The sequence below is a fragment of the Strix uralensis genome, chromosome 5 (assembly GCF_047716275.1).
Source record: "Strix uralensis isolate ZFMK-TIS-50842 chromosome 5, bStrUra1, whole genome shotgun sequence".
NCBI classification, from domain to species: domain Eukaryota; kingdom Metazoa; phylum Chordata; class Aves; order Strigiformes; family Strigidae; genus Strix; species Strix uralensis.
Genome location: NC_133976.1, coordinates 74960410 through 74979616, shown reverse-complemented (window position 1 = coordinate 74979616; position 19207 = coordinate 74960410). Strand labels below are relative to the sequence as shown.

The 19207-nt window shown below is 45.0% G+C and overlaps 1 protein-coding gene across 2 annotated transcripts; it reads left to right on the top strand.

The window, feature by feature from the left end:
• The first annotated feature begins 7422 nt into the window (after positions 1-7422).
• On the top strand, positions 7423-17694 carry LOC141944695 (aldo-keto reductase family 1 member B1-like). Of its 2 annotated transcripts, none has more exons than XM_074871740.1 (10): positions 7423-7582; positions 8329-8496; positions 8998-9114; positions 10445-10522; positions 10916-11038; positions 14452-14558; positions 14714-14795; positions 15335-15418; positions 16238-16320; positions 17065-17694. In XM_074871740.1, the coding sequence occupies exons 1-10, from the start codon at positions 7517-7519 to the stop codon at positions 17105-17107; spliced, it is 951 nt and encodes a 316-aa protein (XP_074727841.1). In that variant the 5' UTR covers positions 7423-7516; the 3' UTR covers positions 17108-17694. The 2 variants fall into 2 exon arrangements, with proteins under 2 accessions (XP_074727841.1, XP_074727842.1); XM_074871741.1 differs by lacking the exon at positions 7423-7582 and adding an exon at positions 7796-8204.
• Positions 17695-19207: the final 1513 nt, after the last annotated feature.

Genomic DNA, 19207 nt, shown 5'->3' with positions numbered 1-19207 from the left:
CAAGGTTTGCACAATTGAATTGGTGCTGTGTTCCACATCTGTCTGTCTAGAGCTAGTATGTTTGTGTAGGCTGTTGTGTGCTCTTTGTTTCTTGCAATTAAAATTGTTTGGAGTGTATTTTTTGCCATTTTCACGTTGTATCACTTAGCTTTTTTTTTTTAAATACTTTCTTTGCCTAACAGTTTTGAAAGATGTTATCAAACCGCACTGAGAAGCCATTGTTGTCCCACTTGGTACCGTTTCTTACTTTTGACTTGGCGGTTCAAACAAATACCAAAATCAACGTATCCCATACGTTTTGAGGACAGTTCTGTGCAGCTAAAAGATTCCTTTTCGTGTCCTGAAATACTTGGGTATTTTTGCCTAAAGCTGTATAACTGAAGTGATATTGTTTGGCCCCCTCTGAGTACATAAAGATCTCTAACAGATTGCTGTGAGTTTAAATGCCACTGGTATCCAAAGTGGTATTCTAAAGTTCTGCATTTGATCTTTCCACTTTATCCGATGAAACGGTTCAGTTTCATAGTTTGTGTGCAAATGCAAATATCTAAAACCCAGCGCACCAAGTTTAGCTGCTTCTCATGAACCACGTAGGCCCTCTTAAGCTGTCATAGGTTTGGACTTTGTTTTGAACAAATACAATTACATTAGGTTGGAAATGTCTCTTTCCGTGACACTCGGAGGATATAGTGCAGACTTTCAGACTACAGTAGAGGTTAACTTTTGCTATGTTTTGATTGTACAACTTGAATATGTGTTTAATTTTTTGTGAACAGATTGAGGACTCTTCTGCACCTACTCCTCTGGCCCAGCTCATTAAGGTATGTGTATATTCTTGTCAAAGACTTAAAAAAAAAAAACCAACAACAACAAAAAAACTCACTTGCTTCGTATTTTTAGATCTTGTACGGTGATGTATAACTGGATAACTGTAATATGAACAGAACTTAATTTTTAATAATTTACTGTGTTGGTTCTACCTTTAAAATGTGTGTATATTTCCATAGTATCCTGTAAAGAGTAGTTCCCAGTTTGGGAAGATAGAAGGGGAGCCCCTCAACCTAATGTTGCACTACTGCTCATCTTCAAGACACAAAGAAGCAGCACTTCAGAAGCTGTTTACTGTTTCTCAGACCTTTCGTTAATTTTGCGTTGGAGACTGACACAATTTTCACAAAAGAATTTAACTGGCTGCAAGTCATGGACATTTCGGGGGGGGGGGGGGGTGTTGCAACAGCCAAAATAGAAGCATTTCTGTAACATGGACAGTTGCGTGGCTACTGTTGAGTTTCTAGTCACTGCAGTTACAGATCCACTCTCTGAATGCTGCATAGTTTAATAACATGTAGTATATGGAGAGTGGACAACACAACCTAATTTGTTTGAACGCAGACTGTGTAAATGTACCTAATTGCTTGCAGGAATATACCAATGTGTGAGTGTGGCATATTAGCAGAGGTGACCTTCTGAAGCTGTTGTAATGCCATGGTTTGCTATGGAACTGCTTGCATTTTTTGCTCAACAATGTGTCACTTGGTCTGGGAAAGCACTAGTGGTTGCACTTTGTGAAAAGGGGTAGTGTGAGCCAGTCAAATCACTAGTCTTAAAGAATAGAGAAGGCAGGGCTTCATGCAGAGGAGCTAGTTCTTTCTTCTGAAAATAAAGGCTGGAGTTCATTTCCAAGAAAGAGAAATCTGTTCCCACTCTCTTCTTCCCTCTCTCACTGCAGAATTAAATTGTGTACATTTGGGGGGAAAAACCCCAACAGTTACTTTGGAAGGTGAGAAATTGGTCTCCATTAGTGCTGTCCCTAAACATGTCCTTGGTTCTGTAAACTCATGTGAAGTTTGACTCTAAAATGTGAAAAACTGTCCAAGTGGTGTACACATTTAAGCTTTTGAGAAAATGTATTTCAGAAAAATGCAGGAACGTAACGTAAAGCAGCTCCCAGCTGTTATACTCCAACCTCCTTAGCGCAGACGGGCTTGGCATGGAGGCAATGTGTTGAAAAGTTTTCTGTTTTGTTATTACCTTGTACAAAATCCCATATTTGAATTATGGTCTGTGCCTAGTAATGCTTTGTGAGTTTTGGATGTGTCTTGTAAACTGTTTGGGTTTAAACAAATTAGTCAAGTATCTGTAAAGTTTTCTGTAAATGGTAATGGGAGGGATGTCATAGATGTCGATCTGGATTATGTTACTGTTGTGTCTATGAAACAACCATTTAATAAACTGTTGAAACTAGTTGGTTGCTTTTGCGAATGAATGCATATAAAATCAAAACCATGAGTAGCTGGTCTGAATGATGGGTGCTTGAAGGTCCGTATGTATCCTTTACATCCTTCCCTTAGACCCTGCTGGCATCTGGACTAGTGTGTAATGAGAACATTTGAACAGATGCCACTTACAAAAAAATCAGCTGGCTTCGATAATTTGAGGATCTAGTTCTGCATAAGGTTTCTATTACAATTTGTGTGTTAGAAGGACACAGTAAATGGGAAAAAACCTGCAGGTTGTGCTGACCGTAGTTAAATCACTTAACGTGAAGAAGTGAGTAGGCAGGGGACAGGGCTGCCTACAGCACACGATGGTCAAATTTCTACTGAAAAGAATCTTTTGTCTTGCTGAGGAATTATAAAAAGCTTGATTCCTCTTAATGCTTCTGTGTCTGAAGCTGAATTTCAGTGAGCAAAAGAAACTTCCCTGTTAAGTTGTATGTCCTTTTAATGCTGCAAAATGTAAACAGTGATACTCGCATACATTTCTCTCAATTAAATGTACAGTGGAGATTTTCTCCTTCAAATACTCCGGAGCTCAAGAATCTGTTTAAAAATACTGGATAATGTAATTTTTCTACACAGAGCTTCAGTCCACTTGGAAGACATTTGGATTGGTTACACAAGTCTTTATGTAAGGTAAAGCAGAGCCTCAGGTTTTGAGTGCCCAAGAATGCTCCTTCCAAGCAGGTTAACAGGCACAGAGACACCATGTGATGGCGTAAGGGCTCCCCAGAACATCTCTGGGACAGCTCTGGCTCATATAAGCAGCTGCTTTCATGCAACCTCAGCTACTGCTGGGCTGCTTTATACAGGGTTGGGTGAGTCTTTGGCTGTGGGAGCTTAAATGTGTTTCTAATGTGCGTGTCCAATAATTACCTGTTAAACAGACCAGCAATCTGGCTGAAGCCAATGCTTCCAAAGAAGATAAAATACAAGCCATGATGATCAACACTGCAACAATCTTAACATATACTTTACAACCCTTTCTAAAACTTTTTCCAAGGCCAACCATACTACTGGGTTCCCAGCATTATCCTTGGCCATGCTGCTCATCTCCTACCTGTCTTCTGGCATGCTTCCTCCAGTACAATACACATAAGTCACTCCTTGATGTCCCACCAGCTTATCAGGCAGTACCAGAGAGGTGGTAATAACCATGCTCAGACTTTGGAGCTTTCAGACCACGGCACCAGTGATCACCACGTTTTCAGGGTCCCTTTGCCTGTAAACACAACCCAGCAGTTCAAGCAACTGCAGTCAATTACCTCCTTCTTCCCACTCCCTCTGAGGAGGTGTCTCATCTGTGGGATCAGCAGGATCAGGACATTGTTCTACACGGCCCTTCACCAACAGATCCTAAAGCCTTCCTTCCTCCCTTGTGCAGGGCAGTGCTTGCAAGTAGCATAGAGCCCAAACTGCCGAGAACTCTGTTCTTCCAAGACAAAAGCTGTATCCCGTTTGGTCCAGCTTCCCAGCACCACCACAGCTGCTGCAGGGACACCAGTTGCTGCAAGTGTAATTTCTGTAATTTCATTCTGAGCAAAGGACTGTCAAGAGAGCGCTCACACTTAGGAGCAGCACTCCCATCTCCACAGGTCTACTTAACCTTGCAACTCAGGCTGCCTGAAAGGGCTTTGTTTTAGCTTTGCCATCAGTCCTCAGTTTCCCCCCAGAGGTGCCAGGGTCACTTTAAGAGCACTGGAACTGCTACCTGGCCTACCTGGCACACAGCTTTCCATCTGGCCAATTCAGTGCTATTGCTCACCCCTGACCAAGGGCCTCCCCTTCACCCTGAGCACTTGTTAATGCACATTATTCCACCAAAGATCATCAGCCTGACTCCTGGTCTCTCTGAAGCCCCACAGGCAGCACATAGCAAGCCTCAGCATGAAGCCGCATCACAGCTGCACACCTCCCTCCCCGTGTTTCACCCTCTGCAGCTCCCTGGCCAATGCTTTTGGATCCTACATGTGGAGACAGCACTACACCAAGCCACTGGGGCACAGGCCTTGAAGAAGCACATGTCTCTCTCTTCCCAAACACCTTCCCACCCAGCAGTGGTCTCCCCAGGTCTCTCCTTTCTCCAGCTGTTTGCACACTGTTTGCACTCACTCCACACACTGGCTGTGCCACTTCCACCACCGCGTATTCCCAGGACCAGGATCATGGCTCCTTCCAGAGCCCTTCTCACTACTCCAGTTCTGGGCCGTGACAGGGCTGGGTGTCACACGGATTGTCCAACAACTACTGTCCCAGGCCAAACAGTCTCATCTCAGGGCAATCTAAGCTGATTTATCACCAATTAACATGAACTTCATTTCACTGATTCAGGTATTAAGAGGGGCAGAAGAACACAGAAGAACAAAACAGTAAATGCCTTTCTCCCCCTTCCCCAGCCTCTAAGTCAAACACCAATCCTCTTCCTGTCCTCCTCTCCACTTCCCCTGTTTTCACCACAGATGACACCCAGTCCATCCCAATCCCTCCCCTGAGGTGAGGGTGGCTCGGAGGGTGGGCCTGGGTGCCCTTTACCACTCGGTCCTGCTGACTATGTCTCAGTACTCCCAGGTGGGCAGGCTGCTGTCCCCAGGCCTGCCGCTGCCCAGCAGGGGTGGCCCAGGTCGAAGGCCCCTCAGCAGCCAGTCCCTTCAGGGTGAGGTGCTGTCCTTCTTCTCCCCTTGCAGGGGGGTTGGAGGGGGGGGGGCACATGGGCTCTTCCCATCTGCCAGAGCTCCGCTCCATTGCCCTGGGTGGCAGCACCGGTTTCAGAGGCTGCCAGAACCGTTCTGACTGGCTTGGGGCAGTTTGTCATTTCCTCCTGCCCAGGTCTCCCCTGTCCTTCCCACCCAGTAACTGCCACGGGCAGCGGGAACGCTTGCTGAGCTCTTGGCTGGGCCCAGGGTGTGTTTTTTAAGCAGATGGGATTAACAGACAAATACTAGCGCGAAACAAAATGCCTCATCAACTCTGAGAAGATGGGAGATCCACCAAGATACATGCTCCTAGCTTGATCTGAGCTCAGAGCAAAAAAGAGGACAAGGACAGTCGGGTTCAGCCAAGACCCTCAGATCTGCCTCCCGGCACCCGGAGGTTGAAGTGGTGCGCCCCACCGAGCCAGATAAACCTCCCCTTTTAAAGGCTCCAAGCAAGGTGGAAATTCCCACAGTCCAAGAGATTTGAGCTTGAAACCTGTACACCCTCACCTCAAAACACTGGTTTAAGCTATGCCTGTATCTGTCAGTAGCCCTAAAGTTGCAGACCCCTCCAGCTCTCCCCCTTAGGAACAGAGATGATCACAGTTTACAACTCTTGTCACCTCCATACTTTGCCTTTGCACTTTTCTGGCAATCCACAGGGTCTCTGCCGGTAAAAACTGCCTCCACAAGGATGTACCCCCTTCCATTATTTTGGGCCCTGTTCCTCTCAGATACCAAATACTGATGGTCTCCAAAGTCACAACTTGTGGTGAAATTACGGTTACTAAACGCAAAGTCAGCAAAACTAAACAAAAAACTCATGATACTACACATCCTGTTTCAGTGCAAAACCTTGTGCATGGATCAAAAAATAAAAGAAAACCCCTCCTCCCCTGCAGAGTTCCTCATCACCAGCACTCACTGTAAAGAAATAGCTGGCCATGTTATCAAGGACACAGTGTGCAAGATTTACCAGGCTGGATGTCACACACACACACACACACACACCCCCCCACATGCAGCACTTCTTCCCTCAAGGCCCTGCCACCACGCGGCGGCCCCCACCGGGCCTTCGGGAGAGGTAAACAGCAGAAAGCCAACCTTCCTTACAGCTGTGAGGGGAAACACTCCCACTCACGAGAGGGAACAGAAAAAAGGAAATGCAGGACTTCTGCCTGAAGCCTCCTGTGATGAGATGGACACATCTCTCTGACAAGAAACCATCAGAGAAAACTGAACCCAAACAGTAGGAGATAAGCACTGAGTTATACAACAATTTCATGATACAAGTGCAAACACATCGCATCCTGCCAGGGACGGCTGATGGCGCTGACACAAAACAGGAGGAACATTAAAGAGGAAAACCAATTACCTTGCCCGCCCTTAGTTAAATGGAGCAAAAAATACCAAGGTGCAGAGCGCAGGGGGCCTCTGTTGTGGGAGAGGCACCCAAAACAAACACTCACACCTGAAGAAACTTCTCCACGTGTGAGTAAGCAGCAAAGCTTCCCAGGCAAGTCTGGTTTTTTCCACTGCGCTGTGACTTCTTCAGAACAGTGTACAGTTGTCTGCAAAAATTTCAAAGCCAGTTCCTGATGTGAGATTACTGGCCATCTACCATGTAGGATTACAATCATGCATTTTATTCTGAATGCCCTCAGCACCTCCCAAAAGATGGAGGGACAATTTGATCATTATGTCACTCATTAAAAAGTCAACTGTTCCTCTTGTGCAACTTTCAAAACACTTTAACCTCTTCCAACATTCAAAATAAATTTCTTTTTTTAAGCTCACTTTATCCTAAATTACTCTTAAGCCACAGCTCACTGTCCCTTGAAGTGGAAGCTGCATTTGTCACCTCTGGAGCAGGTTCTCGCCACTCTCACAAGCCAGCCACACCAAGGTTTCTCTGGCCGTCTGGCTGTATCAGCACGCTGGGTCACAAGGCTCCGACAAGGGGCACCAGCCCAGGCCACCATCCCTGTCGTGGGAACACGCTGCTCCAGCGAAGGGCTCAGCCCTGCCTTGGCCTGAGAGACACAACCCGCAAATATCTCTTAGGGTGCAGGGAGACACCTCTGTCTCACGTCTCCTCTGCCCTTCCCACCCCGGAGACGGCAGAGAGGCGACATCACGGGGCCGAGGCGCTGCGGGAGGGCCACAGCCGGGTGCAGCGGCACGACCGAGCACCGCACAGCGCGCACCGCACAGCGCGCACCGCACAGCGCGCACCGCACGCCTTTCACGCGAGGCCGCCGCAGCCGCGGCCTCGGCACCGCCTGACACAGCGCGGGTCGCTGCGTGACGCTCACCCCGGCGCCGGGGCTCACAGACGCGACCTCCTTCGGCCCTCAGCCGCCTGCCCGGACTGCACAGGGCCACGGCCACGGCCCCGGGCCCAGCAGCTGCGCTCCGGAGCTCAGCGCCGGCACCGCCCCGCCATCCCCCCTCCGCGCCGCGCCGGGGCGGGGCCGGCCGCTATTAAAGGCGCTGGGCCGGCAGCCACCGCTGCGGTGGTGCTTCTGGGTGGTGTGTGGGGCCATGGCGACCTACGTGCAGCTGAACACTGGGGCCAAGATGCCCATCCTGGGGCTGGGCACGTGGAAGGTAATGGAGCTCGTGGCTGCCGTCCCCCCCACGCCTCGCTGGCGGCGGGAGGGCGGCTGTGCCCTGCCCGGCCCGGCCCTCCCCGCTGCCGCCCCGGCGGGCCGGGCGCCCTTTCTCGGCCCGTGCTGAGGACAGAGAGGGGGCGGCCTGGCCCCTGCGGGCGCAGCCGTGGCCGGAGCTCGGCCCCGCTCGGGGCCCGTCCCCAGCGCCGGCCCGGGCCCGGGCCCAGCGTTATCCGCGCCACCGGCATCGCCGCTCGGTACGGGGCTGCCGCGGCGGCGCTTGGTACCGAGGGTCCGTCCCTGCCCGCTGACCCCCTCGCAGCAGCCCGGGCTCCTGCACCGCCTTGGGGCTCTGCCCGGGGACGCGGGTCGCTGAGGCCCCTCCGCTGGCAAAGCCCCGTGGCTAGCGGCTGCCGGGGCCTTCTCCTCTTAGAAGTGGTGTGGGGAAGCGAGAGGGCCTTGGCTCGGCCTTGGAGAACCGTCCTGGCGGTGGGGCCTCAGCTCTGCAAAGCTGTTGGGCTGAGCCCTGCCCCGGAGTGGGGGGACAGAGGGGCGGCTGGAGACTGGCTTTGAGCTGAGGTGCCGGCATTCAAGATGTATACATCTTTTTCATGCTGTTGGTGCGTTTTGCTTTATTTGAATTGGGGGATTGCTTTGGGTGAGGTGGATTTCTTAATTTTATCTTGCTAGGATAAAGGTTTTCAATATATATTGATCAGAGTTTCTTGGATATTATTTTTTCAGTCCCCACCAGGGAAAGTAACAGCTGCAGTGATGGCTGCTATTGATGCTGGGTACCGTCACTTTGATTGTGCCTATGTGTACCAAAATGAAAATGAAGTTGGGGATGGGATCCGGCAAAAAATCAAGGAAGGTGCTGTGAAACGAGAGGACCTCTTCATTGTCAGTAAGGTATGGGTCTGGTGATGTAGGGTCCTAGAAGACACCTGTTTTCTCATAGTAACCCCTCAGTTCTTTACTTTCCTACTCTGTGGTGCAGCATGGAACAATTCAGAACACTTAGGCCTCTCCTGAGACAAGCTTCCTACTTTGCCTCATCCTGCATGGAGAATTATGCAGGGTATGTACCACTGATACAGGTGATGCTTTAAACTTCCTGGCATGAAGTTATACTGTTCTCTTTCATGCAGTATGTGGTTTTAAATGAAATCTTAAACCAGACTGCTGCTGTCTGCCACGACACCATTCAGTCGTGTGTGCTACCACTGCACATGTTGCTGCCAGTATCACAGGCTAGTCCTGCTCACAGAGCAAGCCCTGTTTGAAGATCAGTAGCATGACCTAGTTCCACATCACCTTCCAGAGGGAACAGGCACTCTGTTGAACAGGACAGAAGGGTCTCAAGAGCTTTAACCCAGGAGGTCATGGTGTGCCTTTGCTTTTTGTCTCTAGCTATGGTGCACATTTCATGAAAAGCCTTTGGTGAAGGGAGCCTGCCAGAAGACTCTTGCTGCCCTGAAACTGGATTACCTGGATCTCTACCTCATCCACTGGCCTCTTGGTTTTAAGGTACAGTAACAGTAATGCCCTTGGCTCTGTCTGTTGAGACTGGCAGTTCTGAATAGCTGTGTGGCTTTACAGCCTGGTAATTGCTCCAACCAACAGATCATCATATATCAGTTGTATGCCAGCACTGCTCTGGTGCTCAGCTTTACTCTGGCCATGTGACCCAGGCTGTTGATCCCTACCTCTGAGATTCCTGCTTGCACAGCTTCCTCTGCCCTTTTGATCATAGAAGAGGTAGACCTTGAACTGGGGGTAGGTTTTCCTGCTGCAAGCATAAGTTATGTTGCTTTCCTTTTGATTATTGTCTATGTGTTGTCTTCTACAAATCCAAAGTATACTCATCTGCCAATGATGTGGTTCCCCCTTTACGGGAAGGAGGGCTGTGCTTTGCTGCCTGACAGAAATTCTTTCCTCTGCATGTTACAGAATCACAGAACAAGAGAATGTTTCTGTCTTCCATTTCTGTCTTTAATCACTGAGTCCTTTAATACAGTACAGATTGAACTGACCTTTGCTGTAGGAGCCTTAGTGTTCCACAGACCTTGGATTTCAAAAGGTGAAACTTTTTAGTTTCTAACTCTTTTACTGACTGCATGCAAAGGCACTCGTGTCTCGGTTTGAATATTTGTAAGCTTAGTCTTTCTGTTAGAGCCTGATCAAAACTTTTTTATTTGTTGCTTCTGAGAGCAACTTTTTCATAGTATATGTACTTTTAAAATTAGTTTCATATCGACAGAACTATCAAAGTGAAAATGTATTGTGGTGTAACTATCAGTAGAAAACAACTGGTTTTGAATGAAGCTGATACCTGGCTTGTAGTCTTAACTGGGACACAGGCTGTTTTAACATTCCCTATGCCAGCAACTTAAACAATGAGTCTCCCTGTGAAAGACATGTCAGTAGATCTGATCCAATATAGGCTGAACATGTTCCAGGTCCTAAGTGGGACCTTATTACATGTTTTAATAAAACACTTCATTATTTCCTCATAAGAACTGTGTATTTTTCTAATACAGAAAGTAAACTTGTAAACTGGCTATAATTCTACAAGTGGAGAGTTATGTTGCACCATATGTATTTTGATGAGCCAGAGGACATTGTGTTGAGCAGAAGTACCCACCCTTATTGGGATGGCTGTGGGCAAAAATGCCATAATCACATGTGAAAGCAAAAGAAAAGAATGTGGATAGTGAGTCTGAATATTATCTAATACGTATGTAGATAATAAGGATTAGTATGTCCTGCAGTAGGAGTTTGTCATATTGTGGTCTTCAGCTGGTGTTATCCTAACTTCCCACCAAAGTGTTTCAAGCATTTTCTTTGTCACTGACAGGCAGGAGAGGAGCTCTTTCCCACAGATGACAAAGGCATGTCTATACCCAGCAACACAGATATTCTACATACATGGGAGGTAAGTTTAGCCACAGCAGGAGAATCATGTCTTCTGTTCTCAGCAGTCTCTTCCATGTTTTCATTACCTTCAGCAGTCTAAATTGTCTCATATATGTAAAACTACTTGGAAGGACTCAGTGGTACACTATCAGATTGTTGGGTATCATTATTTTCCACTTCTAATTTGCTGTGAACTTCCACAATCTCCAAGAATGAGTCTTTGAGCTTTCGTGAAGTAGGAGACATATCACAAATATAATAGTGCTCTGGGTTTTTTCCTCAGACTTGAACGCTGAAAATCTAAATGTTTATTTTGTGCTTCTCATGAAGGAAATAAGCCATATCAGGAAGAAGGTGTTCTTCAGGACCTGTCATGTGTACTAGATGCTGACTTTGTGCTTCTTTCTGTTAGGCCATGGAAGAGCTGGTGGATGCTGGTCTGGTAAAAGCCATTGGCATCTCCAACTTTAACCATGAGCAGATTGAAAGAATCTTGAACAAGCCAGGACTGAAATACAAGCCTGCAAATAACCAGGTAAGCTGCAAAGTGACAGCAGCAAATGTTTGGGTGGTGGTGCTTTTTGGTTGGTTATTTTTTTTAAGAATTACTAAGATCTTATTATGAAATAAGATTATAGAAAGAGAGAATGGAGTAGACACAGCATGTTCTCTCAATTTTCCCCCTTCAACTACTTCTTGATGCACTACTGATTGGAAATCTGCAAGGAGCAACTCCAGAATCCCTTTTGTTTATTGGGTTTGGGTTTTCTGGGGGGAGAGGAGAGGCAGAAGGAACTCGGATGAGCTTTAAAAACTTCCTTGAAGCAGAGTAAAACCTACTGTATGTGTATGAGGACCTAGCAGAATTGGATGACCCTTCTGTGGAGGGGCCATTTCCTGTTGCTGATGACTGAGGGAATTGAACAGAAACATGCTTTATGGACTGCTTATAGACTTGAGGAGGGTTAGGAGGGAGGAAGAAAGGGAGTTACAAGGTAGGCTGTAAAGTAGAAGTGTCAAGGTATATAGACAGCACTCGAATAAAATTTTAGGAAAAGTCAGATGACAGGAGACCTTGGGAGATAACGATTCAAAGCTCAGCAGCATCAGCTGTGAGATCAGACCAGGTTGCCCAGCTCTTTATCTGTCTTGAAAACCTGCAAGGATGGAGGTGCACAGCCTCTCTAGGCAGTGTGCTCCCCTGCCTTATCCCCTGCCTTGGGTGTATGGGGGAGGGAGTTTTCTTGTATCCAGTCTCAACCCCTCTTGTTTCAACTTATGCCTATTGTCTCATGTCCTCTCACCATGCACCACTGAAGAGCTTGGCTTGTCTTTGAATGACCTTCTTTTGGGTATTGACAAGTTGCTACTAGGAGACCTGAAGCCTTCCCTTCTCCAGGCTGAACAAGCCCAACTCCTTCAGCCTTTCCCAATACAGCAGGTTCTCCAGCCCCCAGCCATCCTGGTGGCCTCCTGCTGAATTCATGACAGTCTACTACTGAGGGAGCTAGGAAGGGGGAAAGCTGGACACGACATTATAAAGGCGGTCTGACAAGTGCTGAGTGGAGACAAATGATCACTCCCTACAGTTTACTGGCTGTGTTCCTGCTGCCCCAGGGCTCACTACTGGCTCATGTTCAGCTCGGCCTACTATGGCCCACAGGCTATTTCTAGCATAGCTGCTTTGCAGGTAGTCAGGATCCAACCTATGTTATTGCCATAGGCTTTTCCTTTCCAGGTGCAGGGCTTTGTGTACAGCCTTGTTGAATTTTGTAACTTTTTTGTTGGCCTGTTCTTGCCTGAGTGGGTACCTCTGATGTGGCAGCCCTGCCCTTGAGTGTATTGACTGGTCCTTCTCCAATCACCTACAAACTTGACAAGATTACAGCCTGACACAAGTTGTTGAAAAGTACAGGTCCCAGCATAGCCCCCCTGTGGGGTCAGTCTAGACTTGTCCTTGATTGCTCTGGCATTTGAAGGACTGCAATCTGTTATTGATAACTGATTACAAGAAGTGGTTCTTTTATTGTGATAGTGTGATCATATGTACTGAAAAGGGATTTTAACACCTCTTTTCAGAAAGTTAGTAGGATTGTTCTCTGGAAGTCAACATAAAACTGAAACATTCTGACAAGTGTAAAATTCACAATTCTCTGTTACATATTCTCATTCTCAGTCCCAGTGTACTTTTAGGATAATTAGTAGAAGTCTTATGATACCTTTCAACATCTGCCACGCCCCAGTGCCACTACCACCTTGGTTGATAATTACCCTTGTCTCTTGCACAGAGGTCACAGACCTTATATGTCTCACACTTGCAAATGTTCTCAAACTGATTACTATAATCAAGGTAGGCTCAGAGCAATGTGTCTTTGGTTCCTGTCCTTCAAAATTTACTGCTTCTGAAAAAAATGCTTGCAGGCCTGAAAGCTTGTCTGTTACTAACACCAGTTGGTGATAGTGCTTCTGCAAACACTTTCTCTGTGCAGGTGTTTCACATGTAATCTGGTAATCCCCTGTATTTGGTGTCATTCCCATTCTTAATTTGAATGCAGTTGGTATGCACATTGGCTTCATTTGTGGTGAGAAATTAAATTTGGCAAGGTAGTAATTACATTACAATGATACTAGTACTTAGTTCAGTAAGGAAATCTCACTCTTAAGTACTTGATCATTATCATACAGTACGGATTGCGATAGTTTAAGGTACTTGTTTAAATGTACGTAATAGGCTTTTCATCCTGGTCCAAACGTAAGACTAGATAACGTAGCTAAGAAGTTTTTCAACTTGAGTGTCAGTGGACAGGTAAGGATGACTTTGCCTCATGTAAATTCTACCTATTGAAGAGCTGAGTAAACAACCAAGTGCTCTGTTATTCCTGAGTAGCTATGTTTCTGGAGCTTGTGAAGCAAAATAAATATGTATAATCTGTCCCAAAAATTGAGTTACGCGTTCTGTTGTTTACTATTCCAACATGCCCGAGAAGGAAAACAGCCCTGCAGGCTTCTGATAACAGCAAGCAGCTAGAACCACAAATAAAGCACTCAAGGCTATAAACTGATACTGTGTTTTGCACTCTCGATCCACCTGCCAGTAGCACAAGTTTCCAGGGACTTCCCTCAGAATGCAGCAGCAGGCTGCAGAAGGCTCGAATGACAGTGTAGTCAGAAAGGTTCCTGATGTTGCCTGCTGAAGGAAAAGCAGTGCTCCCTGGTGTGGAACTATCCTGAAAGTCCCTCTATGCAAAGTATCAAATATTCATGTTCATTCACTGCCTCCTGACACGTGAATAATTCCTGTTCCATACTGCATATCTGGGCTTTAGCTTGGCAGAATACCGAGTCACTTAAGGAGTCTGTATTCTGTTACATAGATACTCTCATGGAAATTCATGGTAAGTACACATGTGTTTATAAAAAGTATAATGGAGAGTAAGCGGAAGGTCTAAAATCTGTAGCAGTTAGCCATTCTCACTGTTTGCAGACTGGAGGTATTCAGCTTAAGTATTGACACAAAGCAAATAAAAACGAATGAAACAATACTGATACTGAAGCTAATATGGTAGTTGTAAAACATTATGGCATGTTTAATTAGGGATGAAAAGAGAACTTTGTATGTACTGGTCTGCTATCCTGTTAGGATTTTACAGTTCTCTTCTGTGTGCATTTTACTGAACCGTCCCATTTAAGCAATTGCGTAGCTGGTCATCCCATATGTTGGAGATTATATGGATCAGCAAAGTTTTAAGAAGTGGCATTACAGTCCTGAGACCCTTCATTGCAAGGACAACTACTACAAATAGAAAGGGAGTGGGGACAGAGAGAAAACAAAGGTTGAGTAATATCACAAACACACTAAAATCTGCCTTTGATTTGATTAAAGTCTAATCCCTGGAACATATTAAAACAGTTAAATCACTGTCAATCTCTGTACTTTTATGTTGACAGATCGAATGTCATCCATACCTTACCCAGGAGAAGCTGATCAAGTACTGTCAATCCAAGGAGATTGCTGTGACAGCGTACAGTCCCCTTGGCTCTCCTGACCGACCATGGTAAGATCGCTTTGTGCTTTGCAAGTGAGCTGGCGTGGATTATGCTTGAAACTTTGAGACTACAAGTGCACCATTAATTACTAATCCAGATACAGATCTCTGCTAGGTTGGATCTGTGGAGGTTTCTTGCTGCTGATCTTCTTTCCTGTCTTTAGGGCCAAGCCAGAGGATCCTTCCCTTCTGGATGACCCCAAGATCAAAGAGATTGCAACCAAGCACAACAAAACACCAGCACAGGTACGTAGGTGCTGGGCAGCAAGTACTTCTTCCTGTAATAGCTAATGCCAATGTAGAGGACAGGCTGGCACTTTGTTCCCTGTCACCTGTGGTGCTCTTCTGTTGTGTTAAGTAGCAACGCAGGTATGTTTACTACGTGGCCTGCAACACATGCTTGCCAGGGCTCTCTGGCCATGGACAAGAAACACTTTCTTGACCCATCTTCAGATGCTGTCATGTTTCAGTCTTCCCCTCTCAAGTCCTGTTACAGAGAAGTGAACCCTTGTATAGACAACTAAAAGGCTAGGTGGGAAAGAAAGGAACTGAGTATCACTAAACTGGATGGGAAAGGAGAAAGGAGACCTATGTGGGGCTCCATCACTTCTCTATTTGCTCTTCAGAAAGTGCTGCTTAGAATTCAGGTATGATTTAAAATGCAGCTCTACAGAAATGGGTTAGTTCTGCTGAGTTGTACAGTTTCTAACAACTGTTGGAACAGGTTCTTCTTGCCATAGAACAAAAGCCATCCTATCTCTGACTCAGTGACATGCCTCTTGCAGGTTCTCATTCGGTTCCACATCCAGAGAAATGTGATTGTGATTCCCAAGTCAGTCACACCGCAGCGCATTGTTGAGAACTTCAAGGTGAGTCATTAGAAGTGACCTGGGTGCATGGCGCGTTCAGGGATGGTGTGCCTTTTCCCTGCAGAACAAGCAGCAATCCTTTTACACCCTTCCCAAGTCGTCCTCTGGCAGGAGGACTGGGCTTTTTGTCTCTACGTTTACTTATGGTCTGCTGAGGGCTCAGCTTAAAGTTACAGTTGGAGAGCAGGAGTGAATAAAGCTGTTGGAAACACTGTGCTGATAATCTTAGCAGTCATGTTATGTGATGCTTCCTGTTCTATGTCACATGGATGAGCTGTCTGACAGAGCTTGCTTGGGGCCTGAGTGCAGTAGTACACCACAAAAGGCTTATGTAGAGCAAGCACTCTTAAGAAAAGAGGCCTGGTGTCCATAAACCACATCACTGCTGTTGATTCAGTGGCCCTTGACTGAAACAAGTATTAGAACTTCGGAAAACACTTGGTTGCATTAGGTGGAATATTAAAATCTTGTAGATGTTCCTTTGGAATAGGACAGAAAGATGCATCTTTCGCAGAGGGAGGATGGAGGCATTCTGCAGCACTACATGCTCTCCAGACTTCTAAAAACAACTGGCACGTGTTACTGCAACTTGAGATTTTTTTTAATTCCTCCCTCTCCATGCTCACCTCCCTTCCCCACTCCAGCTAGTGGAGTCTCAGAAATCCAGAGCCATTTTGTGCCTTTCCCTCCTTCATGAAACAGTCATTTTTTTTCTAACAAGCATCCCTACACTGTGGACTTGTTCTTTAATTTTGTGCATTTTTGCTTACAATCTCTGATTTCTTCAAAGAGGTGATTTCCAGCTGTTTCTTTTGTTAGGTGTTTGACTTCGAATTGACTAAAGAGGAGATGGCAACTATTCTCAGCTTTAATAGAAACTGGAGAGTCTGTGCAATGAGCACGTAAGTGGCAGTGGGTTTTTTCAAGCTGTTAAGTTACCAGTATGTCATAGCTTAGTACATAATATAGATACTAGGCTTGGTTGAAATTCAGGATATGCAAACTCAATTTCCAAAGGGGTCATCCTCAAAGTAACTTTTCAGAGTAAAATTTTAAATGTTCATGTTATGAACCAAATCACAGTGAGCATAAAACAAACTTCATGTTCATTTTCAGTTTAGTCTCCAAAAAACCTTTTGTAGATGGAGTTACAACAGAAGGCTTCTTATTCATAATTTTTATTTTGTCTGTGTTGGAGGAATGAGCGTGACACAGACTCAAATTCTTGATTAACTTTGCTTGTGGTATTTTGTCTTTAATATATTATAAAAACCTACTATGTTCTTCAGAAGTGGTTGGGAAAGTGGGTGAACATTCAAAAAGTAACATGAGGATTTGCAACTTGGAAGCCTAAAGCCAGATACGAAATCTTTGTTGAAAGGCTGCAAAAAAGGTCTTCCTGGCAGTAAACAGTGAAACCTTGAATCTACAAAGCACCTAGGTCGCATGGCCTGAAATGGTCAGAGCCCAAACAACAGAAGTCACTCAAGAATCTTTCTGTTTACAAATGCAACATGTCACCAAGGAAAACAAACTGACTGCTTTTATATGGTTCAGCTACTCTCTGGGTGGCTTTTTGCAGTGGTTACAGCTGCATATAGTATCTTTCAGACATGAGATAATCTTTCCTCTTTGATTTCCTCCAGGTGCAAAACTCACAAGGACTATCCTTTCAATGCGGAATACTGAGGATGGTTTCCTGCCTTTCTCCAGACTTCTTGGATATGCTTCTGCTGTTGCCTACGAGTTGTCCACGTAGCTTTTTCACTGCATCAGACACCCCACCCTTTCCCCACCCTCCAAAAATGCAGTATATGTACTCGGTGACTTTTGTGTTGGATTGTTGGTTTTTTGGGTTGTTTTTTTTGGAAGAAGGAAATGCTAAAATGGTTCTGAAGAGCACAGTGTGGACTAGTAGATTGTCTTTGCCAAACTGCATGTCTGGAATTTGGTAAGCAGAAAATATGAAGGAAGTTTAAACAAGCAGTCACTTCTATTTTGGAATACTGTGAATTGGAGCTAGTGACTATTGTCTAGAAGGACCAGGATATTGGCAGATTTTACATAATTAGGTCTGCTTTTTTCTGATTACTTTTGGGTTTGGTTTTGTTTCTTTTTGTAACACTCCATGCTTTTTTCTCTAATTGGAAGTACAAGTTGATTTCTAAGTACAGCAGTTTCTACATGGGTAGCTCTTTAAAAAGTGTATAGGTCCTGGTTTCTTGGTGATATAAAAGCTGGTTTTGCTTATAATAAAGTACAGTTTCATTACTGTGTGTAATGAGATGGTTATTTCAGCAGTGCTCTAATGGTAGTAATGTTGGTGTAGCTGTATTATATCAGCTGTCTCTGGAGATTACATAAAAGCAAAGCAAATTATTGTCCCCAAGAAATCATCTGCTGTTGATATTAACTTCTTACGTATGACCTGCTAGCTTTTTGCTGTTCTCATGCTAGTGCACGTGTAGAACACCTGAGTGTGATGAGCCTGTGGCCGTTGATGTACACTGTAATGTACCTGTGGCTGTTGATGAGCCTGCTTAAGCCTTTCTTTGAATAGACCTCTATTGATATGTCTGACAGCTAATATACTAATGTTTAAATCAGTCTTTATTTTACTGAAGTGGTAGTATGCTTTGACTAGTAGAACACTCATTCCATTGAAGACATGAGCCTACACAGCATCCTATGGGATTGTTTTAGTAAGCAGTAGAAAACTTGCCCTTTCCAAGCAGGCAGCACATGATGCAGGAGAGAATTCTGTGCTTGCACAAGCTACCATTTGCGAATATAGTAAAAGTGGGTTTCCAAGAAAATCCTGTGTCATGAGCTAGTAGATCAGAAACTTACTACTTTTTTTCTGGGGGGACAGAAAAACAGGCTTATACCCAAATTTTTACATGAGGTGTGTTTGTCCCTTGGGGTTGTTTTTATGGTTTTCACAATACTTGCAGTTAATGGTTTTAAAGTTGTTGCCTTCTGAGAGCTGCTTAAGATGATTCACAAAATGCATTTGGGCATTGTAAAAACAGGTGCTAGTGTTGGGTGATTTTTCTTTGATGTTCTTGTAAATTTTTTTCTAAGGTCTGAGTAGGTCTAGAGTGTGAACTGTCCTCTGAAGGAGGTTGTGTAGGCCTGACAGAAAGTGGGTTCTTTCTGAACAGATGAAATAAGGGAGACACCAGAACTGTTAATGTGTAACCACCCCTAAATGGTAAACATAAGGTAGGATTCTGATTCCATAACCACATAGCACAGTGTACCTTAAAGGGAGCTCAGCCAGGTTAAAATATACTGTGAACGCAGTTGTTCTCAAACTATTTGTGAAGTAGGTGGTTTGTTTCCTGGTACTGATAAAAAGGTACAAGGAGTCATACTAATTTAAAATTTCTCTTTCTGATAAATACTAACTGTTATATTAGAAAACAGATTTTGTTATCTTCAAATGCTTCTTTTAAATCTCTCCACTATTGCTGAGGCCAGACTTGACATGCAACATGTTTTTGGTCAGAATAATTTACAAGAGGTTGAACAGACACAGTTGAGAACTTACAACATGAGGATGAGGGAGGGGAGAATCAATATCTGACTCTAAGCAATATTCTCTTCTAATGCTGATTCTCCTAACATAAATTGGTTATAATCAGTTTAAATTCTGGGCTTAAAAGCAAATACAAAAAGGTTCAGCTCTGCAAGTGTTTTTGTATATCTATAATGTGATAAATAAAAGCCCAAAGGCATCTAAAAAAAGCAAACCAGCTAATGTTCTTGGATTGGTCTGAGCTGTGA

Coding starts and splice junctions, on each gene's coding strand:
- LOC141944695 (XM_074871740.1), top strand. CDS start 7,517: ATGGCGACCTACGTGCAGCTGAACACTGGGGCCAAGATGCCCATCCTG. Junction 7,583..8,328: donor TGGGGCTGGGCACGTGGAAG/GTAATGGAGCTC, acceptor TTATTTTTTCAG/TCCCCACCAGGGAAAGTAAC. Junction 14,559..14,713: donor GGCTCTCCTGACCGACCATG/GTAAGATCGCTT, acceptor TCCTGTCTTTAG/GGCCAAGCCAGAGGATCCTT.